The sequence below is a fragment of the Silurus meridionalis genome, chromosome 21, assembly GCF_014805685.1.
Source record: "Silurus meridionalis isolate SWU-2019-XX chromosome 21, ASM1480568v1, whole genome shotgun sequence".
Taxonomy (NCBI): Eukaryota; Metazoa; Chordata; class Actinopteri; order Siluriformes; family Siluridae; genus Silurus; species Silurus meridionalis.
In genome coordinates this window covers 12,014,948-12,042,488 of record NC_060904.1, presented here as the reverse complement: position 1 = coordinate 12,042,488, position 27,541 = coordinate 12,014,948, and the positions used below count along the sequence as shown (strand labels likewise).

At 37.6% G+C, this 27,541-nt stretch overlaps 1 protein-coding gene across 2 annotated transcripts; it reads right to left on the bottom strand.

Moving 5' to 3' along the window:
* Nucleotides 1–4,339: 4,339 nt before the first annotated feature.
* Nucleotides 4,340–27,381, bottom strand: lipeb (lipase, hormone-sensitive b). Of its 2 annotated transcripts, none has more exons than XM_046833941.1 (13): nucleotides 17,696–17,876; nucleotides 13,804–14,036; nucleotides 13,328–13,612; nucleotides 12,632–12,722; nucleotides 10,115–10,260; nucleotides 9,817–10,002; nucleotides 9,461–9,604; nucleotides 8,586–8,730; nucleotides 8,194–8,421; nucleotides 7,949–8,095; nucleotides 5,730–5,986; nucleotides 5,384–5,644; nucleotides 4,340–5,050 (listed from the first exon to the last, which is right to left on the bottom strand). In XM_046833941.1, the coding sequence occupies exons 2-13, from the start codon at nucleotides 14,032–14,034 to the stop codon at nucleotides 4,736–4,738; spliced, it is 2,436 nt and encodes an 811-aa protein (XP_046689897.1). In that variant the 5' UTR covers nucleotides 14,035–14,036; nucleotides 17,696–17,876; the 3' UTR covers nucleotides 4,340–4,735. The 2 variants fall into 2 exon arrangements, with proteins under 2 accessions (XP_046689897.1, XP_046689896.1); XM_046833940.1 differs by lacking the exon at nucleotides 17,696–17,876 and adding an exon at nucleotides 26,563–27,381 and having other exon boundaries at nucleotides 4,341–5,050.
* Between the last annotated feature and the right edge of the window lie 160 nt (nucleotides 27,382–27,541).

Below are 27,541 nucleotides of genomic sequence, written 5' to 3'. Positions count from 1 at the left end.
TTCTATAAATGGAAGAAATGCACAGTAACTCCTGACAAACAATTACAGAACAGTTTGAGAATTAACGAGAAGATAGACAAGACCAGAAGTTCAACACATTGACCTGGAATTCGAATGCATATTCTAAAAAAAATAATCTATTAGAGTGCTGTATAAGCCATACTATACTAGCTCATGTATCGGAAGCAGACCTTTTACAGAGATCATGGTCCAACACTGTCTCAGATAACACCACAGAAACATCATCAACTGACAGAGGAATCAGAGTGGAATACTCTAAAAAGATCACTTTGTAATACTTTTCTAGTGTTCATTTGCATAATGAGATGAATGCATATGAGGTAGCAATGTGTTGTCTAATACAAATAGGCATACAAGGTAGAATACTAGTTTTTTTTAAATATGGTTTCATCAGCAAGCATTTTAGATCTAAGCCTGGGGAAGCAGATTGTCCAGGGTATTACTTTTTTTTAATAATACTTAAAAATAAAAAAAAATAAAAGTAGGTTTAGCGGGTGCAGCAGGAACTCATCACCGTTGATTTATGTGGAACACGACATGACGAAATAGCGTCAAACAACATTAAATTCGAGATCTGTTTTACACAGTCTAGTGCATTTTTTAAAATAAATCACCAACATATACTCATCCAGCATACAGTCTAGAATCTTGCATGTTTTCTTAAATGTGTTCAAAAATAATAACAATGATAATAATAATAACCAGGGCTGCCAGGTTTTTTCTAAGCCCTTATGTTGACATCGTAGTGCACACGCCTTTTCGCATGTATAAATACATTCCATCCCATAAATGTACCTTTCCTTCTCTAAAATTCTCCAGAATATATTACAATAGAAGTTAATTTGGACATCACAGACACACTGTCTGTACCTAAAACACTGCTGGTTTTTTTTTTTTTTTTTTTGAAGTGAGATCATCAATCTGTATTTAAACAATCGTTTGCTATAAAACAAGATCGCAGCATCCACCAAGAATGTCAGACTTGCCTAAACTGGTGTAAAATTGTGAATTGTGGCAAGCCTGTAATATAAGTTCTTGGCAATTCCTCAAGACAGCTCGATTTGTTCCCCAAAAACATACAAGTTAAACATGGAAGAGCTAATGCTGCCTCAGAAGGCATGGAAACATATGTTGAATAGAATTGTTGGTCACTCAATTAGATGTGGTTTCCAGTCTCTTTCCCCCTCTCTACTTGCCAGAAAAAAAATTAAATTCTCTGATGAATAAATGCATTTCACATAGCACTTTTAGAAACTAGCTATGTATGTTTAAATATAACATTTTTCAGTTACTTCATATGCTTCATTGTGGAGAAACAGTACTTGCAGGCAATACTCACTACCTGCTGCACTACACACATCAACAAAGAATGTATGCTGGTCATAAAAAAAGGAACTATTATAAATCAAATACTCACTAGACATTACCACATTACATTATATTCCAGTGAGAAATTGAAGAAAACATACAAACAGCAACAATAGTTACAAAGAATCATCCTGTCCATACAGTAGGAATTTGAGTGTTCACATATTATTCCACATTAATACACGTATTGACGTATGTTTCTAGTTCACCATACTTTGTGGTTTTATTATTTGACATAAGAAACGCATATTGGAGTGTTCACTTGCCTGAAGGACTAAATAAATAATACATTTAGGGTTTGTCCATCTCTGAAAGTTTGATTCGATTTGCTATAATTCGGTTGTGTAACTCAGGAGGAGTGAAATCTGAGGGCTTAGTGAATCAAATGATTTCATAAATGACATCTGCAGAGGCAGCACAGTCATACTCCTGCTGAGTGAACTGTCTAATTGGTTCAAGGTTGTTGAAGGATGTTCCCTAAATACCTCCTGAGTTCCAGAAATGGGTCAGTGTGGAGAGCGTTTCAAAAGCTGGAAGGTAGTGACAGCCACCCAGCAATAACCAAGACAAAAAACGATTAAAGTAGGTAGAGAATCAGAGAATACAAATAGATTTCCTCATTTATCTTATTGTTATTCTACTCACAATATTGGGCTAAAGTGTGCAAATAAACAATGGCTGACGCTAAGTGAATTAAAATTCTGCATGTTTTAGCTTCCTGTATTTAAAGCTCAGCAATGCTAATAAACTTTAGGTATTTAGGTAAGATTGTTCGAGCTCAAAAGTAGCAACGTTTTCGCAACTACAAAAATACTTAAAATCACATGTAATAGGCTTACTAAACATCTTATAAGCAATGTCTACATTTACATATATATTTATTTAGCAGGCACTTTTACACAGATTGACTCACAACTAAGAGGCAAGCCTATAGCTAAACGGTTTAGGGTTAAGGCCCCAGTAGTGGTAATTTGAAGGCCTGGGAATCTTCCTTATGATCCCTAACACAGAACCTTAACCCTGGCACTGTGTATACACAAATCTACTCTGAAAAGCCATGTGCATCAAACATTGGTTGTTATTTTGACCTATTCGGTTTCAGCAGAACTACTACTTCTACACAAACATAAAGAATTCAGACAACTAAAAAATATATATAAATAGCACAAAGAGAAATTTGGTTGGATTGAGTCTTTGAAGCTAGTCTATGGCATATGCATGAAGTTCAGTAATAATGTGCAACAGAAAGCTAGATTTTAGCAACATTTACAAAAATCCTTTTTTAAGCCTGGACAAGACAGGAAGTATTTGTTTCCATGCTGGTATTTGTACGATTTATAATCAGAATCTCAGCAAAACAATACAGTGCAGAGGCAAAGTGGCAATATTTTTTTTAGGTACATGTACAGTTGTGTTCAAAATTATTCAACCCCCACTGAAATTGATTGTTTTGGTCGGTTTGACATTGATTATGATCATTCAGTCATCCTGCTTACAATTAAATCAAAGAGGCACGTGTAGGTCAGACAAATATAACATAACATTTATAATGAAATAACCACAAATGTCTTTTCTGAGCTCACATCATTATCAGTTTTATTCAACCCCCAAGTGACATTCAATCTTAGTACTTAGTACAACATCCTTTTACAGTTATAACAGCTTTTAAACGTGAAGCATAGCTTGACACAAGTGTCTTGCAGCGATCTACGGGTATCTTCGCCCATTCATCATGGGCAAAAGCCTCCAGTTCAGTCACATTCTTAGGCTTGCGCACTGCAACTGCTTTCTTTAAGTCCCACCAGAGGTTCTCAATCGGATTTAAGTCTGGTGACTGCGATGGCCACTTCAAAATGTTCCAGCCTTTAATCTGCAACCATGCTCTAGTGGACTTGGAGGTATGCTTGGGATCATTGTCCTGTTGAAAGGTCCAACGTCTTCCAAGCCTCAGGTTTGTGACGGACTGCATCACATTGTCATCCAATATCTCCTGGTACTGAAGAGAATTCATGGTACCTTGCACACGCTGAAGCTTCCCAGTACCTGCAGAAGCAAAACAGCCCCAAAGCATGATTGACCCCCCGCCATGCTTCACAGTAGGCAAGGTGTTCTTTTCTTCATAGGCCTTGTTCTTCCTCCTCCAAACATAGCGTTGATCCATGGGCCCAAACAGTTCTAATTTTGTTTCATCAGTCCACAGAACACTATCCCAAAACTTCTGTGGTTTGTCCACATGACTTTTGGCATACTGCAGTCGACTCTTCTTATTCTTTGGGGACAGCAAGGGGGTGCGCCTGGGAGTTCTGGCATGGAGGCCTTCATTACGCAGGGTGCGCCGTATTGTCTGAGCAGAAACTTCAGTACCCACATCTGACAAATCTTTTCTCAGTTCCTCAGCAGTCACACGGGACTTTTCTCCACTCTACGCTTCAGGTAGCGCACAGCAGTCGAAGTCAGCATCTTCTTTCTGCCACGACCAGGTAGCGTTTCAACAGTGCCCTTTGCCTTGAATTTGCGAATGATGCTTCCTATGGTGTCTCTTGGTATGTTTAACATCTTTGCAATCTTCTTATAGCCATTGCCCTTCCTGTGAAGAGTAATCACCTGTTCTCTTGTCTTCCTGGACCATTCTCTTGACCTCACCATGTTTGTAACCACACCAGTAAATGTCTAGAAGGAGCTGAGTATCACGGTCATTTTAAAGCTGCCTAATTGGTGCTTATTAGGCTTTATTGCTGCTCCCTGATATCCACAGGTGTTTTCAATACCTGATTGAAAACACTTCATTGAACCTCTGTTCTTCAGAGTGGTAGTCTTTAAGGGGTTGAATAATTATGTCAATGAAGAATTCACAAAAGAAACATTTACTACTGTATTACAAAACTAATTGATGTCATTTTAGTTGCATATGGTTCTTTAAGAAGTCCTTGTAGGATTTCATTCTGAATACAATTACAAATGTACACTAAATTCCCTAAAACCATTTACAGCATTGGGGGTTGAATAATTTTGAACACAACTGTATGTCTATTTGACATGCAAGTATAAGTTTTTTTTTTAACACAATAGGCGCAGTGTCCCCTCTGACTACTTTATACGTACTGAAAAACATTAACATAAGAATACAAGTATAAATGAAACTACTTCAGTGAGACGTTACTTCACTATTATAATCAATCTTGTTCTGCTGGTTCATTGCACAGTGATTTTAGTCGAACTTTAGTCTATATTTCTTTTTTGTTTAAAAAAAAAAAAGGAAATCCTGTTTTAATTTTTGTTATATTTTTTTCTTAAATTTTGGTTCTCAAATCTCACCTTCGTTGGTCACTACACCACTCTCCACCTTTCAAACAACTCCTTCTCTTTTATCTTCACTAGTCATTTGAAAGATTTTGGTAGATGCACCTGAAGCACAATGATCTGTCCTTTCCAGCTTGCGGTGTTTATTTATGCCTGGAGGCAGCTCTTTCATAGTAAAGACATCTCTGATCCTCTCCATGCAAACATTAGAGGCTTCATGGGTCTCTTTAGTGAGCTGTGACAAGCTAAGGAAGCCGTGCGGTAGGTCGTCCACTACACACAAAGTCACAGGCTGCTGAATGTTCCGGAGTCGTCTGGCGAACATCACAGAGTCGTCTAACATGGGGTCCAGGGCGCAGGCCTGCAGAAATTCAGAGGTTAAAAGAGATATTCATTAATGGTTAGTGCTTCATGTATATATGCATCCGTATTTAGAATTAGAACTGAAGTGGGTGTAGCCTAAACCAGAAACACTGGACTAGAGATGCAAACGTTAGCAATGTCAGTATGGAGTGTAAATTCTGACTCTGACAGTTCCTCAACCTCAGATACATCACTTGAGATAATCATAATACATAATCAGCAACAAACTTACTATCACATAGCAAAATCTAAAAAATTATGTAACAAATGAATGCAAATGTAAATTTTAATTAGATAGGAAACCACAATATCTGGCAACAGCATCTCTTACCACTATATTAACAGGAGGCAGTCCCTTCAGCATGTGGTCTGGAGCCAGAAGAGGTGACATGTAGGGATTCCTAAAGACAGGTGAAGAATCGAAATACATTTTGGCAAGCTGCTCTGAGCGCAATGGCTCAAAGTCCCCAGGAAACCCTCGTGGGTTTTCAGAGTGTTCGTCTTCATTAGGTGGAGGTACAGCCACAGACGAGATTAAATTTGACACGGAGGGGTCGACCTCTTTGGAGAAAAGTATACTTATATCTTCTGGCTGGAACAGAAATTGAGCAGTGGCAGAGTGTGAGGGAGTGTGAGACACAGCTGAGTGAGCAACTCTATAATGATGCCATGCATACCTTGCTTTCAAGGATTGCTGTGGTGTTGAGGATAGGATGCTGGTGAAGCGTGAGGTTGGCATTGTGGTTGGCAGTAGAGCTGGTGCTGTTCTGGCTGCTGCTGGTGGATGTATTGGCAGCGTGGGTGACCAAACAGTCATACGTTTGGCTTTTCATAGATTCCTTTTTCACTGAGAATGCAGAGGATGCTCCAGCACACTGGGAGTCAGACTGGGCAGAACTGAGAGTCCCCTCAGAAACACTGTACCTCATGGTTTCTTAATAAAAATAATTAATTAAAAAAAAGGGGAAGGGGGTAAAGTGAGTCAGTAAGTAGACAATGAGTTCAACTAATGCAGGGCTCACACTTTGTGATTGTTGCTTGTCTGACTGTACGAACATGATCCCAATATCAAACTGTAGGTTGTCATAATGTCAGACTGTACAACAGCAGAAAAATTTCTGAAATCTTCTGACTCTGCCAGAATTTAATCAGAGGAAAAAAATGATCCCAACAGCCATTAATCCGCTGTCGGTAATCATGTCAAACCAACGATCAAAGACTACAGATTTTAGTCTAGAATTACAGGATTCTTTTAGGATTTTCAAAATACGTCTCAGACGACCAAATCACAGTGTGCATCTTTGGCTAAATACAGCTACAGTATCTGGTGATAACGAATGTTCAGGAGATAGCAAACCTGTGTGTAACACTTTTTTGTTTAAGTAATGACCCAGAGAAAAACACAAATTTAATCTATGCTGTTATCCAGAGTAATATTTCACCCTAAATTAATCCATAATTGATAAGGGAAATACAACATGAAATGAAAATACAGTTCTTTCCCCATTCTGAAATCTAATATGAACACTAACTGAAACCCTTGTCTTCTATCTGCATGATCTTTCATGAATTGTGCTGCTGCTATATGATTGAATAATTGTACAAATAAGCAGGTAAGAGACATATAGTGTATATACTTTACTGGTCAAAAGTTTTAATACACTGACATTTTTCCAGTTTTTATTGAAATTTAGACAGTTTCATGTCCCAAGGGACTCTGAAATCAAAGCATTAGACATAACAAAAGGAATCGTAGGATAATTTTGTTTAACAAAAGTTGAACTTTTGACTCAAACAAAGTAGCCACTTTTTGCAGATATAACAGTCGAACACACTCATGCCATTCTTCCTACAATGGAAATCAAATATTGTTTGGAAAGTTCTTCCCAACACTGTTGCAGAAGCTCCCATAAATGTGCTGCATTTGTGGGTTGCTTTGCTTTCACCATTCTGTCAAGTTCATCTCAAACCAGCTTGATGGGTTTTAAGTTTGGATACTGTGAAGACCATTCCATGATTTAAAGCCTACCATCTAGTAGTAACTCTGAGACAGCTTGAAGGTTTGCCAGGAGGTATGCCTGGAGGTTTTAAGTCATTATCTTGCTGTAAGATGACTCCCTGACCAACGATGTGTATAACAGAAGGTATCGCATGGTGCCAAAATGCTGTAGTCATAGTTTTGGTTCAAGGTGCCAATCACTCTGTTGCAAGTTGCCAACTCTGGATCCAGCAAAAGAGCCCCAGGCCATTACACAGTTGGTGTCACACACCAAGGAAACTAACCTTTCACATATTTAACTTTGAATAAAAATGTTTTATGTTTCCTGGAACTGGTAAGCCACTTTTTCTTATTTTGCCATATTAGCAATGGCTTTCTTACCTCCACTCGGCAATATACTACTATCCAACTGTTGTTTAAGAGTGTGTAGTAAGTAAGTCTTTTCCTGTTTTTGTTTACAGTCAGAGTTTGCAAGTAATCAGCAACCTACTGGTTTTTGTTGATTTTCTACCCTAACACTATTAGGAAATCAACTTTAACCCAAAAATCCAAACTAATAGTTTTTCCGGGTTGTGTTATACAGTTTTAGAGCGTTTTCCTCATTATTTATTAATATAATTAATATAATAATGAAATTAAATCCACTTTCGGGCGACCCCTAGTTTGTATAGTCATTATTTAGATCAAGCTATAGAGTAAAAATATTATAATAAAAAAATAAATAAATAAAAAGGAAAGCAGGACAGACATTAATTGTTTCTCACTTCCCTCACTTGGACACTGCAATGTGTATATATTATTAGTTAGCCAAACCAAAACATTATCCACTGTACTTATTGAAAAAAAAGTGCATTGTTCCAAAAAAGGTAGTATGAAACACATGCATTAAATGCTCACCTGCACTTGGTTTGTTATGGTCCAGGAATGAGTGAATCCAGTTTGAGGCTCCCTGTCTGAAACCTCTGAACATTTGGGCAGTGTCCTTCCTTACTGTCCCCAGATTGGTGAGTTTTTCTGCTGGTTTCTCCTCCTGAGGATCCAAACCTACATAAAAATAAATGGCTCCACAATGAAGCAATTCAGAATGAAGCACAGGCAAAATCTTTGGGGAAAAAAGACATCATTAAAATCCTGCCACTGACCTGCATAAGCACTGAGGCAACGAGACAGTACACTAAGTGGAAGGAGAGGATCCATAAGGCTGAGCAGACGGGAAGGTGAGGCACAGGTGGTGAGCATGATGGCAGGGTATGCAGCCATGATGCCGTCCGGCAAACGTACTTGATGTGCCACAGCCAACATTGACACCGTGATGCATAGGTTTCCCCCTGCGCTATCACCAGCTAAACACACTCGCTCTCCTGTCCAACCTGAATAATACAGCAAAATAAATACAGACAGAGAAGAACAAAAACATTCCAACCATCTTAAATGTACACTTTATGAAATGGTATAAACAAATGCTGAGGTTATGCTCCTTATAATAATTTGTGCAAGTTGATCAAATGCAACGAGGCAGGCGCATTTGACCTACCCAGAAGTGTGTGGTTCTTGAGAGCCCAGCAGTAGGCAAAAAAACACTCCTCCAGCGCACGTGGAAATGGGGCTTCAGGAGCAAGAGAATAATCTACTGACAGGATTGGGGCATTTAGATCTTGAGACCAACTTTTTAGGTATGGCTGGGGGGAGGAGATTAAAGAGAAAACGGATGCAGTTATTATTCAAAGAATAAAATATATGTCATCTGTTTACATATCATGTATAAACAACTGTTATATTAATTATCTAGTTTCAATGTGTTTAGCTAGTCCCATGTTTTGGTTACTAGAATAGCAAAAGCTCAGTCTAGTTTACTGGGGTATAATCGACACCATATGGCTTGTAAATGAGTATAAAATAAACTTCAATAAATAAACACATTAATGATTATTATGCTATACAAACGACCTAATGACATCACAGCACATTACAGTTCTCTTTTTTATATTATACAGAATGTATACTGGTCGGCGCTATTTTGTGTATCGGTACTGCATCGTTCCGTTTCTTGCACTGTCTGCACTAAGTTGCACACAATGCACTTTATGTGGCTAGGACAACTTACTTTTAATCTATAGCTCTGTGTTCTGTTGTGTAGCTCTATCTCTTAATGTAGCACCAGGGTTCTGGAGAAACGTAGTTTCATTTTACAGGTATATATGGTTAAAATGACAATAAAAGCTACTTGACTTGTTTTGCACCCTTGCTACTAAAATGTCCATAAGATTTGGTATTCTGTCTTCACGTCCCATGCAAAATGTATTTATCCAAGTTTGGCCATTATCTTTATTTTCTCCTAAGATGATCAATTTACTTAATATGGAAGAACATTATCATATCAAGCTCTGTCAGTACAGGAAAGGAGTGTACCTCATGTGATTTAGAAGTTTGTGCAACAAAGCCCCCTCCATGGTAATGTACCACCAGCCAAGGTGATGGAGGGCTCTTTTTAATCTTCGAAGTCAGGGAGTGTGAGCCTCCATCACGGGATATTGCTAGAAGTTTCTCACTATCCTGTTGAGAAAGAAAATAAGAACTGAGATACAAAATAGAGAATTTGGATTTACTATAAATATATACATATATACACGTTACTGAGTGTATGTGTGTGTATATATAAATATATGTATGTATATATATATATATTTTTATTTTTTATTTTGTGTTACTGAGTGTATTAAACAGAGACCAACCAGACAATGTGAGATGTGCATGGCCTACATTACCTGTCCTTCCCTCAGCTCACTGGAGATGAGTCTCATCTGAACTGGGCCAAGGCCGATATGAGCAACCGGGGAGGAGATTGTAACTGTATGTGTTGAATCACCCACCATGGGTAAGTCAAAGGAATCAGGTGGCACACTGAGAGCACGATTCACCTTTACCTGTGTGGAGGTCATACTTGCCAAACCCTAGTAAGGAATAACAAAAAATCATCTCTGACTTACAAGAAGTCTTTTAAGCAATTGCTAACTTAAAACTGGTTATAAGGTTATAATGCTTGAGGTGAAAGTTTATACTGACTGCCAAAACTTCACTTTCAGTGATGTTCCAGAATGACTTCCAGAAATGAACATCCAAGTTTTGAGTGATTCGCTCATACTCCAAGCCCCTCAGCTCAGGATCCATGGCATACTTCCCAGAGGTGAATAAGGAACCTGCAGCAACACCTGAGAGAAAAGAAAACAGAAGTAATTCTGATTCTGAAATGATTTACAGTTTGCATTCTGATCCCACCTTTATACAATAAACCATCAATAAAATGGGTGTAGAATAGGACAGTCAGGATTCAGAGACCCAAAACAAAAAAAAAGTATCAGAATAGGGATCTGCATCTCCATAACTGAGGCCGATGTGATCCAGTTTCGATTAAATTTGAAAACTGCAATATGATGCAATGGAAAAAAATTGCTCTGTTAATTCAATATGGTACAGATAGTGTGTTTTTATTTCTTTGGTTCTGACAGACATGCAGCTCTACCTCTGCCATGTTAATCTATATTCTATGTGACTCTCAGGACACTCCTTGGTCTTGGTCATAGTGTTGTGTTCTGTCATATTCATTAAATAAAAATGTTCATATTCTAAAGAAGTGATAATAAGATTCATTTTTATCACTACTTCAGAATATGAACATTTTTTTTTAATAATTTACATTTCTTTTCATTTTTGTTGGTCTAGTGCTATATGGATTTAACCACATCTTTTTTCTAGATGACTGCTTTTATAACCCAGGCTTGTTCTCCTGTTTATCAAAGAAAAAGAAAAAGAAAAAGAAAAAAAAAAGAAGGCAGTCGCAATTAGACACATGGGCAACTATTCCCCTCACTCCAAACAAATTTTAAGAGCTCTATTAAAACTCTCCTGAATCAAGACCCAGGCGAACTTGAAATTCCCACTCAGAGAACCACACTAAGAGGAGTTTTAAAAACACCTGAAAATTTACTTATTGATGTCCTGATCCAGATGCTTAAACCTATCTTCATTTAATAATCTGACAATTAAATCAGTATCATAGCATAGATATTGGTGTCAAATAGGCTGGTTTGAATAATTCAGAAACACCATGAAAAAAAAATGCAGAGTAACTTGCTTTTATATTCTGTATGGCAAGGTGTGAAAATTCTGGACCTTGGAAACACCCACATTACTTTGACAAGACTGTATATAAGAGGATAGTCCTTTTGCATACAAACTAGATCATAAATAACGCAGACGCATGCGATAATTATTGCGATCTGATTGTCCGGAAGGCATCAAACATTACACCACATTACAATACTTTCAATAGTCTGCACCATACTTAAAGAGTATCTTTTGGTCATCTGTGACCACCAGGATTTAGACTCATTGTTACATGATGTTTAAGTTAGGACTGCTTCAGACTCAGAGGCAGCTGAAAATTAGACTGGGTCACAGGTGGCTGGTATAAGAAGGCTCACACTGTTATACTCAAGAAATGGGCTGATGCACTAAAATATGCCAAGGCCCACTTAATTCCTTTTCTTATAAAGGTCTTGAAAAGCAACAGACAATGAAATGGAAACACTTGGATTTAGATCACAATAATTTATTAGTGTGTGTGTTGGGGCCTCCTTTTGGGGGCAATACTTCTTCAATTCATCTCAGGAATGACAAATACAAATCTTGCACGGGGACCAAGTCATAATGTGATGCTGGTGAAAGGAAACATCAGATTTTCCAAAACACCCCAAATAAGAGACTCAATAATATTCAGTTCCGTTGTCTGTGCATTCTATGGGCGTTGTTCAACTTTACTTTCATGTTGATTAAATCACACTTTCACCAGTCATACTGTATGTACTGGTGCATTGCTATCCTGATACACAGCACCACTTTCTGGCTACCATGTGGGGTGCAGAAGGTCCTCCAGGATAGTTTAGTAGTCCTTGGCAGGGACATGCTGATCTAACACTAGTAGAAGGCCTAGGGAATGCAATGATATTGCAGCACAATGCTTTGCTAATTCATTATTTGCACTCTGTTCTTACTTATTGAATGTGCAATCATTAAAGATACCAAGCCGCACATATACAAAGGTGAACATTTAATCGACCAGCCCCTATAATTCATGAGTGTAAATAACCTTTGCATTCTAAGTGAAGAACCAACACATTCCTTTGTCATTTGTCGTTTATCCATGTTAATGACAAGTTGTTCCCCTCTGTGCTTGACATTTTGAGTTAGAAGAGCACTATAAGCTTTTCAGAAAGTGCTAAAAGATAACATCTAAGATCAGCTCCTAAGAAGTGTGGAAACAAACACTAAGGTAAAGGTGTCTCAAGGGTGTCTCTTTTCAAGGCTATAGAGAGCGAAGTCTGACTCACCATATGATGTTCTAGCTCCTGTATCCACTAGGGTGCAGAATTGAGCACAGACACAAACATTACAACACCTAAGGTTGAGTTTTCCTAATTTAACAAATAGCTATAGACTATATATATATATATATATATTGAATCAAAAAAAGAGGGGGAAAAGAAGGTCACTGAGGAATGTTGTAATTAAAAAGTTACTGACCGATGCCGGAATGATGTTTCTTGTAGTTATCTCCGAATGCGACCAAGCCTATGATAATACTCTGCAAGTGTGGACGGATGGCCGGAGTGAACTAACAGATGATAAATAAAAGAGAGGACACAAGACCACAATTCATCTAAAAAATATGGACAGATGGAAATGACTGTATAACTAAAATAAAATTAATCAAACATTATAATGAATTTATAAGTAAGAAGTACTAATATTGCAAGCAAGACATTCCTAGAAAGCAAAATACTAATTTCACAAAGCCTAGAGTGTATCTCAATGGATTGGAAGACTCCAGGCTTATAGCATTAATGTAAATTGTATTGGTAGACGTGAAATTTAACTGCAATTTGCAGTTACATTCTTAATTAAAAGCAACCAGCTAAGTGTATATTCACTGGAAGCCTGTCCCATCTCTATATTACAGTCCAAATAGCAACAAACTATAGTTAAAGATATTTACTGATACTGTATTCATTATGAGAAAGAAAATATACAGCCTACATACAAAAAGAAAATGTTAAACTGAGATGTTCTGCACACTGACACAGTGCTTTTATTACTGAACAAAATAATCCATTTTGCATACAGTTAACAGTTATAGTGAAACTGCACTGAAACTACTAATGTCAGCTGCAAACAGTATTCGGTATGTAAATTTTTTTTTACATTAAAACACACACACACCTGAAAGCCAACACATCGACCGTAAAAGCAGCCCTTGTGCATGGAAGCATACTCTCGAAGAAATAGCTGGCTGAGACCATTCTCATCTTGGAAGAAGAGGTTTCCGTGACTGTTTTCATGGAGCAGCCTCTGTGCGAGGTAGAGCAGAGCCCTCAGCTGGCATAGAGCACAGCTGTACGCTTCCATCTCTGCAGCATGATGAGCTGCACGGAAAAAGATTCCCCGTCTGTTGGATGCAATGTGGCGCGCCTTGTGGATGATGTGAAGAACACAGCAACGCACCAACTGAGGAAAATCCACATCCCCAAAATAGATATTTTAAAGCCTCTTTTCAGCATCTGCTAGATCATGGTATGGCTATGGTTAGTAGAACTGTGTCAAAGTTATCATTTGGGCTAAATCTATACATACATCATGTGTATTAAATATATGTCGATCAATTTATTTGCTAGAGCAGTGTACAAGCATACACACACCTTCACTAGTGAGCGGTATCCATTGGCAGGAATGTGAGGGTCAAAGTCAAAGTGATGGTAGATGGCAGCAAAGCCACAGATAACTGGCTCGAGACTGCGAGCGTGGTTCTGTATGGTCACCATAGCATTAACCAGCCTTTTTGGGGCATCGTCCGTTGGCGCGCCAGCAAAGAAGGCAGCGTTTTCCTCACACACCTCATACAGGGCTGCAAACACGGCCTTAGTGTCCATCACTGGAAAAGGTAAAAAAATGGAACAAGAAACATGATAGTATATAGAATCACTGACATTTGTAAAAGTGTGTCTTTGTGGTTATTTGGCTCAAGGAATCTATGAGAGAATTCCAACCATCAACTGAAGCAAATTTATACAAAATCATATGCAAATGTTGGGACGTCTTGGATTTAAAACAGGAAACCGGGATGGCCATGTCAAAGGGTTGAGGCTGCAGCAACTGATTCATTGGTGTGGATTTGGACATGAACTATATGGCCAAACGTTTGTGGACACCTGACAACACTCGTGTTGTGCTTTTCGAACTTCCCATTGCACACAATAACCTGCACGCCTCTGAAAATGTGGCTGTGGGGATTTTCCCATTTATGCACAAAGCATTAGTGAGGTGGGGTAAGGAAGCCTGGGTAAACGCTCTGAGGAAATGTGGCCTCTCTGTCACCTCATATTTATACACCAAGGACAAACACCAATGTATTTTGAATAGTAAACAAATTTCAATAGGAACATGCTACAATTGGAGTTTGTTCACAACCATTAAAAATAATAACATTTCTATTAGAGTTTTAACTTCTTTTAGATTAAGTTAATCACACACATGAATATTTCACAACCTTAAATACCATACTTTCCAAGGATACCAGGAAATCCTTGACCTGATTATATGCATAAGGTTGTTTACAAGGAGCTGTGCAATGCTGCGTATGCAAAAAAGAATACAGCATATGGCACCAACGCAAGTATTTAAACCTCATGTAGACCCACGGCCCATAACTGATTGAACACATACTTACTCTCCACTGTATATACATACATACATACATACATACATACATACATGCATTCAATCGCATTTATGGAGGTGAAATGCATGATCAATTGTCATACTCAAATGTTTCTGTAGGCTTCTGATTACATCCCAATGCTTCCATCTTGAGTTACCTCATCAATAATTGCTAGCAAGCCTATTTCAAAATCAACGTTGCATGATATTACCCACCACCATGCTTAACTAAGGATCTTCTATGTTTTGGATCATGAGCAGATCCTTTCTCTCTCCACACTTTGGGCTTATAAATCACTTTGGAAGAGGTTTATTTTGAATAGAAATATCGTAGCTCTTAAACACTGCTCTTAAAGTCTTATTCAAATGGTATATTGTGATACCTTCACCTCTGCCTTGTGGAGGATGATGGCAATACCATCTTATCTTTTCTCAATTTGATCTATATTCTGTTACTGTTTTTTTTTTTTTTTTAGCTTCAATTAAAATATATTTGAATTGCATGTTGATCCAAAAATCTTTTGGAGGGGACTTTCGTATACATGGCCCAAGAAGAAAATTGCAGCAAGACAATGTACAGAATATCTAAAACAATAACAGGAAATACCACATGAAAGGAAAAAAAAGGTCAACGGTGTCCCTTCTCCCAGTTTCTTTTATCCTTGTCTCTGCTTCACCACTAATTGTGAAAGGCAGCTGGATAACAGGATTACTTGTGTTTAAGTAAAACTTTGCAAAACAGAAGATGGAAGAGAGAGAGCGAGAGAGAGAATGTTATTTTTCATCTTTAATGTTTATAAAAATTGATGGCAAAAGATATCAGCCTTCGAAAGATGAAACCTTAGATTGTAAGCTATAATTCATAATATTTGTGGGTTTCTGTTTCAGATTTCAAAAACTGACCAACTGCCACCTGTATTATGACACTGGTCAATCCCTGCTTTATACCAGTTTTCCCTTCATGTCACAAGCTATAACTGGTCTTAAGATACAAGCACAAAAGGGTACTAAGATCATGTTGAACTTCCCCTGCTGAGTCGATTTGTGTCTTTACACACACTTAAGATCCACCTCTCCCTTACAAACTTCAACAAGCCTTAATCCTGCCATGAGTCAGTTTCTACTGTGCTTGCACATGTATTCCCTTCTCAAACATGGACTTGAGCATTATTTTTTTTGGTATGTTCCATAATCATGAGCTTGCAGACAGATACAATTGCTATTGTCACTGTGACTGACAGGGAGAGAAAGAATCACAAGTCTGTTATGAAGATGAGGTAAACATCTAACTTTAGCTATAGAGACATCTGATTTTTCCAGCCATATATGATTCTTGCCCAAACAAAGCTAAAGACACAAACAATTGTATTGGATGTCTCTGGATGTGGTAGCATTAAATTTCCCCTTTATAATTAGGAAACCTAAACAATGTTCCATAATAATGCCCCTGTGCACAAAGCCAGCTCCATGAAGATATGCTGCACATGGGATAAAGTGGATAAAGATCTTGAGTGCCCTGCTATAGATCTCTGACCTCAACCCTATTATAAGACTTTGGGATGAATTTGAACATTGACTGCACCCCAGGCTTCCTCTCCTCATCTCACCTACATAAGTACCTGACTTTACTAACACCCTTGCAGCTGAATGAGCACACATTTCCACAGCCACACATTAAAATCAGCTGGAACAACAAAAATTCAGTATTCAGCACACAACCAACAAACAAAAAGTTTTTTTGAAGCATTTTTTATTTTTGCACAGTACCTGTGCTTGTCTGTTACTAGACTGCCACAAATATAATTATATTAAATATGAAGCATTACTGTAAACTGTAAATCAATAAATTTCATGTCATCTCTTAAAAAACAAAAACAAAAAAAACACAACAAAAATAACACATGATCAAGACCCCAAAACCTACATACTGAGACCTTTTCCTTCCTGGAATTTTTATCTGAAAACTGCAAACCAGGCAACCAGCCAAAAACTGTATTTCACATTCAATTCATAAACACACCAGTATCCATGATTTTATGATTCAACATTTATGCTTTGAGCCACAAAGCAAGCATGTGTTTAGAAAAATTAATCTGATTCATTCATGCATATAAAACTGTTTAAGCCGAAAAGCAAATTTCTTGCAATAATAAGAAACCCAAACATAAGCTTTAACAATAGGATCAGTCATCAGAACAAAAATCTAGTCTGTCCTCACCGCAGTCTGGCAACAAGCGAGGACAAAAGAAAATGAACAATTGAGGCTTTGAGTGGTATTTATATCCTGTTTAGATAGACAATATAACTCATTGGTACTTCATAGTAAAACACTGAACAACCTTTTATAAGATCGTTTGGCTTAATAATCAGATGTATTTGTTGATCACAAATTGTAGATGACCACAGAACCTGGGGAAATATTCAGTGAATTATCTAAAGATTATCTAAAAAAGCTCATTTGTCCTTATTTAAAAGCAGCAAATGAAACTATTCAAATGAATTGAATAAAGACAGACGTACATAAGCAAGAATATATATATTTCCATACATATAACTTTGCTTGCCACATGAAACATCACCAGCAGCCACGTGAAAGCTACTGGCCGTATGGCTTTCACATTATCCACAGGCATTTCTTTCTTATTTTTTTTTTTTATTTTACATCAGAGACCAAACCTATCAACATAAAACAAAGCAATACAGTTTTACACAGAACTGCTCAAATCAGGAACATTTAAACACCACAGCTGAATATCTAAACACAAGCACAACGACTAAAAGTACAAGCGAAAATGTCAACTGTAAGGCAAAATGCAAGTTGAGCTACACACTAAAAAAAAGATTCAATGAAGTTCATGAATCCAAAAACCCTACCCAGTATATTTGAGGTCGAGCTTGTCCTCGTCCAGAGCTTTTGCGAACCGAACAATGCAAAACTGCAGTTCTTCTAACACATGGGTTTAACAGAGCGAAGCTGAAAGCAGCTGTTTATGTATCACAGAGATTGCGCACACACAGCTGGAATGAAGTCAGAGTTTTATCATTGCCAGGAAAACTGTGTGAAAGGAGACTAAGAAAGGAAAAAAATATGTTGGGTATGTTGATAAACCATCTCTCTGAAATCAACCCCCCCCCTCTCACTCTCTCCCTTAGGATATCCACACCCTGACCTTTCCCTTGTTGTATTTTTTGTTGTCAGTCAGTGATGACAGACCTCACACACACACCCACACACACACACCCACACATACACACACAAACACAGTGCCCATGCATTCCAAATGCACGAGCACATCTTGTCTCGTTACCCATTTAAAATACGACATCATCACACAGTGGCACTGAGAAGTTGTTTGTCCTGTACTAAGACCAAATGACTTCTATCCCCAAACCCTGTACAGACACAACAAAGTTCCAGTCTATTACCTATTCTAATTATGAACTTTACCCTAAAAGTGCTTCAGTTTGATTTGTAACCATTTGATTTATAGTGCTCAATTAAAAACTCCACCCAAGTCAAGCACAGTCATTTAGTTGCTTGAAAAACATTTTCATTTCTATTCACATGCACTAGAAAATCTGCTGATATCCCTACTGAGAAGCACATTTCATGCTGACAGAAATGGCTATGCAATGGAATACTTTAGTGATGAAGAGATGTGCATTAGAGCTCCACTGGTTTTATGGTACATGAATTGGGAAAGTCAATGCTAGTGAATATTTACATGCAAAAATAAGGACATACATAAACTTTCTTACATATATACACACGATTGTTTATATTATACTTTTACCATGGTCAGTCTGAATACTTGATTGTGATTGGCTGGAAGGTGTGTGCTGAATACACATGTAGTTCCTGACAGTCACCGTTCTCTATTAATGCATTGCCTTTTAAACAACAGGAACCAAATGGATGATTTTTCCATGTTATTTCATTCAAGTATATCAGAGTGTATTACAACCATTTATGTATTATAGGTATTTAACTTAGTAATTATTATCTACTGTACATCCTCCAGATGTTCACCCTCAAGCTATATCATGTCTTTGTGGATTTTTCTCTATTTATTTTACTATTTGGACACCGTGTGTAGTGAACAATCCAGAGACTATAAATGTTTAACTGTCTAAGGGTCTAAAGATGGCAAAAGTACACATACTCTGGTAAAAATTTAAGCACTGACTACACACTCACTACACTTTTTTACTCAAGTTAAAGTAAAGACGTTTGGGCTCTGACATGTACTAAACCATCTACTGCACACATTTTGCTGCTTCATGATATAAATAATTCCACATCATTTCTTGGTTCATTTTGGAATATTTTATTGATTAAAAAATGTTTGGTTTTTTTTGTTTTGTTTTTTACCTTCCCCACCAGAAATATTTATTATGTTGTGCAACAATGGTACAGAATCACAGAGAAAATGATGAATTCACAGATCATAAATCTAAGCTCACGTTTACAAAATCCTTTAAAATGTAACAACATCATTCAGCACAAAAGGTTCAGGAGGAACGTTGTTTCATTTCAATGTGTAATGTGTCAGCTATATATGGTTGAAATGACAAATAAACGCTTCTTGACTTGACTTGAAAAGTTAAAAGCACTTCAAACATATTAACATTGTGGATTTGATCCAGGTGTGTGTTTGTATCATGTAGTGTGTTGTTATTTCATGTACTGCATGTACTTCCCTCTGTGTGAAATGTCAAAAAACAGTTGTTCCTGCTTTAAAAACAAAGTTGTTAAATACACTTTTTTCACACATTATTGGCCAATTTGAGATGGTGGACATCTTTGTTAGGAATGGGACCCTAACCCTATATACTGGTAAAATGTACTGGTATACTGGTGTATTTAGTAAAAGGAAAGCTATAGCAATGTACAGTATTGATTAAGGTCTGCTATTTAGTATACTGGTATAAAGGTGTGCATTAGCATGGCTCCAGACTGCGACTAAAATAGTCGCATTTTCTACCAAATATAAAAAATCACCTGCGACGGGATACATTTTCACGTTACGACCGAATAATATGCATGTTATTTTTTTTTTTTTATGTAAGTGTTCTGTGAGGAATGGTCTATCACATAATTTGTTGACGTAATAAACCGAGACGTAATAAACCGAGACGTAATAAACGGAGACCCATGCGCCGCCTACACTTAAGTTAAAGCGCCAAAATAACCAGACAGTTAAAGCAAAACTCACCTTTCCGCATAAGAAGTAATGTCTAAACTAAAAATATCACAGTCCTCATCTCTGTCCAACACTTCCACTGATGACACACCAGTTAGTGAAAAAGCAGGCTGCAGTTGTGCCAGCGTTGGGGAAAGGGAGAACGACAAAGACACCGAGGTCCATCTTTCTATGTCAATCAGTGAAAACATAAATGAAAGTGCCAAAAGATTTTTGAAAGACTTTTTGGATTCAAGAGTTTTCATGGCTCCATCAAAACTGTCCAAATGTATTTCTTAGGCAAGTCTCTCCGCTAGCATATGAAATAGCATTTTTATATACGAAAATATGATGAGTAGGTAGAAACAAAAATAACTGTTGGACGGTATTCCTTTAGGAATGTTTCAAAGATTATTTGTGTGTTCCTGCTGGGACAAGTGACGCAAATACACATGGTGAGATTAGCTGGAAAATCATGAGGTCATCATAGAGGAGCAATGCAAATATTTTATTACTGAGGACTCCCACTCGTCTGCAAAAACCTCCAAAATAAAACTGGAGTAAGTGATCTGTTCATTTATCTTTGACAAAGCTGAGAACAAACTAATGCCTTCGACCATCTGCCATGCCTGCTCATTCCACTGCTCTATAGCCTGTGAAAAGGCATTAACTACTGCGAGTGTGTACTGAACACAGGAAGGAGGATGCTGTAGACAAGCTTGATTTGTGTAAAAAAAAGGGAAACAGTGCACTGTTTATATTACTAATTCATTCAATTACCACATTTATTTGTCTTCTGTAATTGCTTTATCCTGGTTAGGCGTGGTGGCTGTAGAGTCAGGAATACACCCTGCGTTTCACTCCAGAGCATTACAGAGCAACTATCACATGCTCACACATACACATCTTTATGTTTTCCATCTATATGCCTATGTTTGTTCATACACGTTTTCATATGTAGCATATGCACACAACACTACACACTTCATATGCACACAGAAGTTTGAATAAAGTGGGTAAAAATTTGAGAACCCAAAGGAAACCACAAGGAAGAACGTGAAAAATCCTAAACTAAGATTCAATGATTGATAGACCCTGGAGCTGTGAGAAGGCAGTTTTACGTGATGTGATGGTCCTTACTCAACATATGCTGCCTTTTAATAACTGAATATGATTAAAAAAATATATATATATATATATATATATATATATATATATATATATATATATATATATATATATATATATATATATATAGTTCTGTAGTAAAAGATGAGCCTCTAGTAATATACATTTTATATGAAAGCTGAGACATGGGTGTGTTATAAAATTGTATGACCAATGCAACTGGACCTCATCAACACTTCACATTTTTAGCAAGTAATCATTTTATCCCAGAAGCGATGACGTTGCTTTTTTTACCTCATGGTCATGACATCCAATATTTTCACATGAAATCCTTTCACATCCAGATATTCACCACATTTTATCGGCCAGCAACAAAACACCTAGCATCGATCTTTATTATTTAGATTTTTTGCACAGTGCACAGTGTATAAAAAGAGTTCAAGTAGCGTAAACAAAATATATTTTTAAAGACATTAAAACTAAGTACGTTTTCACACTTCAAACATCAAAATAACACAAAGCTAAATACATTAACCAAAGTGTGTTTTAATAAACATACCCACAGCAGCATAACTAAAAATTATTAGTTTTCCATACAGCACTTTGCATATCCGATAAGGGTTCAAGCCCCAGAACCACCAAGCTGCAATTGTTTGGCCCTTAAGAAAGGCCCCTAACCATCTCTGCACTAGGGGTGCAGTATCATGGCTGACAATGACCCGTCTCTGACCCCTGAAAAGAACTTTACTGTGCTGTTATTTGTATATGTGACAATATAAAGCCTACTTCTAACTTGTCTTGTTCCCACTGTATAATCTGTATAATTAAAGTAACCTTAATCTACATAAATTTACAGATAACCTATAATTAAACATGCTTTATAAGAAAAGGAGTAACAGTTACCATACAGACGTTTATTTTCCCATAACAGCATGTCCTGAAGTGTTTTGTTCAAATCACCAGAATTTGGCAACAATTAGAACGTTAGAACGTTTATGTTATGCAACTGTTTATTGTTACAGTACATTTAAAGCAGAATTGCACATACTAGAGCCTGTAACCCAGAGTTGGCCCGAGGAGACCTTTGCCTGCCATGCTACATTTGAAAAAGGGAAAATCTTTCATTTCTAATTTAACATTAAATTTTTTTTGTTAAATTTTTAAGCTTCACAAACTTGGGCAGTACCTCTCTCTGTGAACAGACTTTCAGTCTAATGAACTTAAACAAGTCTAAACCGAAAAGAAACCTGACTCATATCCTGACATTGTCAAAAAGTCAGGTGCAACCCAATTTTAAAAAACGTATGAAAAATAAGGAGGAGCTTCATGTCTCTCATTAGAGATCACTGATATTACAAGCATATGACCGTATTGCTTATAGCTTGATTGGCTGTATTAGGCATCGAAATTTATTAAGCTATAAATTGAATTGCTTTCTTTGTAATACAAGTTTTATTGAACTACAAACATTAAAATATAACACTGCATTAGTTAAGGAGTATCGAGAGAAAGCTTAACGACTTTTCAATCATTTATGAGGTGACCCAGGGTACCTTGGTAAAACGTGGTAAAAATGAAATCATTTATTTTAAATATTTGTTCCTATAAAAGTACAATGTTCAAGTTTGAATTTTGGTCCTATATAAGAAAACGTCTGGGCACCTCTGATTTAAAGTAACCACACACACGTACCTGTTTGCTTATAACAGTTTGTTAACAAAATCATGGTTCCTTCATCAGACTCCTTTTTTTCCTCTGATTATCGCAATTAAAAATAACACCACAGCTTCTCATGAGCTTTGCATAAACTGAGACTGACTCCTTCCATGAAAGTTTAATAAGTTTAATAAACATCTTCTTACATCCACGTCTTTATTATATCAACTAGTATAAGCATTTTGTTTCAAATACTTGTTTTGAAATACTTTTATAATAATGTGCAAAGGTTTATACGGGCTAGAGAGCAGTACAATGAGTGTCTGCAGGCAACAGTGAAGCATGGTGGAGGTTCCTTGCAAGTTTGGGGCTGCGTTTCTACAAATGTATTAGTCAGGATTGATCTCATTTTGATTTCTCACCTGTTCATTTACTTTCTACTTTGTTAACTGATAAAAATAAATATGAACACTTTCATTTTTTAAAAGCATTCTTCTCTATAGTGTTTTTCCCACCTGCATAAAACCTACATGATGTCATAAATAAATAATACATTATGTAAAACGCACAGTGAAGCAAAAAACCCTACCGGAATTACAGACCACACTACTAACAGCAGCTGCCCAGGAAAACTAATCAACACTGATCCCATTTATAACATTTACAGTGTGAAGAAATCCAGATTCAGATATTCAATTAACAAACCTTCTCTCTCTTTCTCTCTCTCACACACACACACACACACACACACACACACACACACACACACACACACACATACACACACACAGGTAACAAACATCTGTGCAACAGAATGTCTCAGTTATAGGTTATTAACCTGAAAACTGATCTCCACACAGACTTCTGTCACACAACATAGGTTTAAATTAGTTTTTTTATTTATTATTTACTTGTCACATAAAATTGACACTTGTTCAGATTTACTGTCCTTTGAAAATAACTCAACATACATCTATTAATGTCAAAATAGCTGCCAACAAAAGTAAGTACACCTTAAGTGATAACAGCTGTATGTCATGTAACCATGCAAAGCCACATGTCCTATTCATCACGTTCATGTTTTTGTCTGCTTCCAAGGACCATACAAATGTGTGTATCTTGTATTGGAGCAGTTAAAATTAAGTGCTTTCAGTACAATTCTCTCATACCGACCACTGTTCAATATTCAACATGGCACCTCATGGCAAAGAACTCTGAGGATTTGAGAATTAGAATTGTTGCTCTTCACAAAAATGCCGAGGATATAAGAAGATTAGTAACACCCTGAAACTGAGTTACAGTACAGTGGTCCGATCGTACAGAGGTTTTCCAAGACGGGTTCCATTCGGAACAGACCTCGCAAGTGTTGATCAAAGTTGAATCCTTGTGCTGTGTGTAAGTTGCGGAAGCTGTTTCAAAAAACAGAAGCATGAGTGTAGCAGCATTGCTTTAGAGGTTGCAGAAGCGGAAGGTCCACTTGTCATTGCTCAGACCATACGCAGCACAAGCAAGTCGGTTTGCATTGCTGTCGTCCCAGAAGAAAGCCTCTACTGAAGCTGGCTCACAGGAAAGCCCACAGACAGTTTATAGAAGACCAACCTGTCTAAGAGCAGGAATTACTGAAACCATGTCCTGTGACCTGATGAGACTAAGATAAAGGTGTTTGGCTCAGGTAGTGTCCAGCATGTGTGGCGATGCCCTGGTGAGAAGAACCAAGAAAATTGTGCCTTGCCTAGTCAAGCATGGTGATGGTGGCATCATGGTCAGGGGCTACATGAGTGCTGCTGGTACTGGGGTGCAGTGGTTCATTGAGGGAAACTTGGATTCCAACATGTTCTGTGACATTCTGAAGGACAACATTAAGTTGAAGGTGGAGAAGCACCATGTGTCAAACATCCAGCAGCTCCCTGATGTCATTGTGGAATAGGTAGAGTGGAAGAGGATCCCAGCAACAACCTGTGCAGCTCTGGTGAATTCCATGTCCAGGAGGATTAAGGCAGTGCTGGATAACAATGGTGCTCTCACAAACTATTGACACTTTAGACACAGTTTTGACATGTTCACTTGGGGTGTAATCAATTTAGTTGCCAGTTATTTTGACAATAATAACTGTATGTTGTGTTATTTTCAGAGGTCAGTAAATCTGTACTGCTCTACAAGCTGCACATTGACTACTCTAAAATATATCCAAGTTTAATTTCTATAGTATTGCCCCTTGAGATCATATACAATTCTGTACAAAATCTTAAAACCGGTAGAAACATTCAAAGTATTCGCATTTCACGCTGGCTTCTTCAAAATGGGAAAAAAAAAAGAGCAAGAGACAAAAAATAGAGATTAGGCAATTTATTGGAAACTGCACTTAAACTCAAAATTGCTGTTTATCAGCTAATCAAAATTTTAAGACCATAGCCTTTAAAAGTAAAATCTGTGTAAAAATATGGCTTTCATGTCATTGTCCTTCAGATAGTTACACTGTCATGATCTCCTGATGGCAAACGCTTTCTGTTATTGAAAATGGTAGGATAGTTGAGCTGCACAAACAAGGGCTCTCGCAACGCACCATTGCTGCCGAGGTTGGAGCAGTAAGTGTAATTTTTTATTTCTTAAAAGATCCTAAGATTTTTGGGACAAAAAAAATCAAGTGGTAGACCCCAGAAGATTTCAACTGCACTGAGCTGGAGGATCCGACGGGCTGTCCGTGAAGACACGGGCAAGGGAAGGGCTTAAAGAGCAAGAAACGTCTTTGAAAGCCACGTCTCCTTCCACACCACAAACTTGCCTGTTTAGAATTTTCAAGGGAGCACCAAACATGGTACATTAAAAGATGGAGGAAAGTTTTATTTTCGTACGAGAATAAATTTAACCTGGATGGTCCTGATGGATTCCAACGATACAGGATTGACAAGGAGATCCCACTGGAGATGTTTGCTACACGGCACAGTGGAGGAGCCTCCATCGTGATCTGGGGTGCTTTTTTTCTTCATAGGGAAAATTGAGCTTCAGGTGGTGCAGGGGCGTCAAAGCCATCGTCACGCCATGGAGCAATGATCTCACCAGTCTCCTGGAAACATTTGCATCGAGCATGTCGAAACGAGTGTTTGAAGTTAACAACAACAACGGTGGGGCTTCTTAATATGGAGTCCTTTTTTGACACTTTTAGTTCTGTTGTGGGTATTTTAGGGCTGTGATCTTAAACTTTTGATCAGCTGATGAACAGCCTGTTTGAGTTTAAATGCAGTTTTCAATAAATTGGCAATCTCAATTTTATTTATTTATTTTTTTTTTTTTGGACTCTTGCTTCTTTTATTTCTTTTGACATTTTGAAGCAGTTCTTACAACCTCGTTATGATCCACCAGCGCGAAATGCGAATACTTGGAATGTATAATAATAATAATAATAATAATAATAATAATAATAATAGATGGAATAGATAAAAACCTCTCCCTGATCTGTCCTCGTTCATGTTCTTTAAAATGACGTCACAGACACGTCACGGACGCACGTCCTGGACACGTGCCATTAGTCTTATTTACACTCAATGTGACCCAGAGAAGACATCGAGATTGACAAGGTTGTGTGTATGGATATAAAACGCTTCTATTCTCATGGCCCATGACAGAAGTGTGTGTTATATAACACTAAACACTTTCAGTTCACTCTTCATTTAATTGATCCACATACACTATAGAAACCTTACAACATATAGCTACAACACAATACAACAAAACAAGTGCGGAAAATACATGCAAGTAAAAAAAAACGACCGGTACCTATTGGTCCGTCTTTATGTTTTGATAACTGCTTTCCATTTGCGCCCTTCTCCTGAGCGTTGGTTCCAGCCTTCTTTCTCGACGCCATATTTCTGTAGTGAATCATCGCCTCCTTTCTGTTCCTGCTCCTTCATACCTGTCATAAAGTCCCGCACAAACGGCCTCAATGGCAACCAATCACTGATCAGCGTTTGTCAAATAAACCAATCGTATCCTCCTTTTCTACGGAGGACCCGCCTACTGGTGAGCCGGCGTTGCCCAGGGTTACACACTGGACGCTATGACAATCGACGTACTCAATGATCGACGAGGTGGAGTTTCCAGTGTGCGCGTGTGTGTCTTTTGGGTTAGTCTTGCATATCCAGAAAGCTATTTTGGTTTAAAATGTCACGGCAATATGCAAATGCGTATTTTTCTACCGTGTAATAAGCAATTCTGTTTCAAACATGAGCAAAAATGATGTGCTGCTTCTTCTTCTTCGTGAGCGTAATAATGAGCATTCATGAGCTTTTACTGACACCTATTGGTGATTCCTGGCATGACTTATTATCGCCCCAATAAAATGCAGGGCAGTAGAATGGATGAATGGGTGGATGGGTGGGTGGATAGATATCTGGATTGTTCACGTTTAAAAAAACACAAAACAAAATGCTGGTCTGTCGTGCTTCCTTGCGTTTGGATCAGCCTCTTGCCAGTCATTTTGTTGAAACTCCTCCAAACACCATTTCACTCTCCCTCTATTTCAGTCTGAAATCTGTAGTCCCACAGAGCAGCCAGATAATTCCCCCATGAGCCCAAGACTAACTCTAAAATAACTCAGCAACAAATGCAGTACATTTTATGAAAATTATTGATGTTTTTAAATCACTTCTTTTACATAATCAGATAGATCATTGTAAAACAATATTGAATATATATTTTATTAGAATTGTTATTATGCCTGTACTTTGAGGTATTGACACCAACTAATAAAAAATGT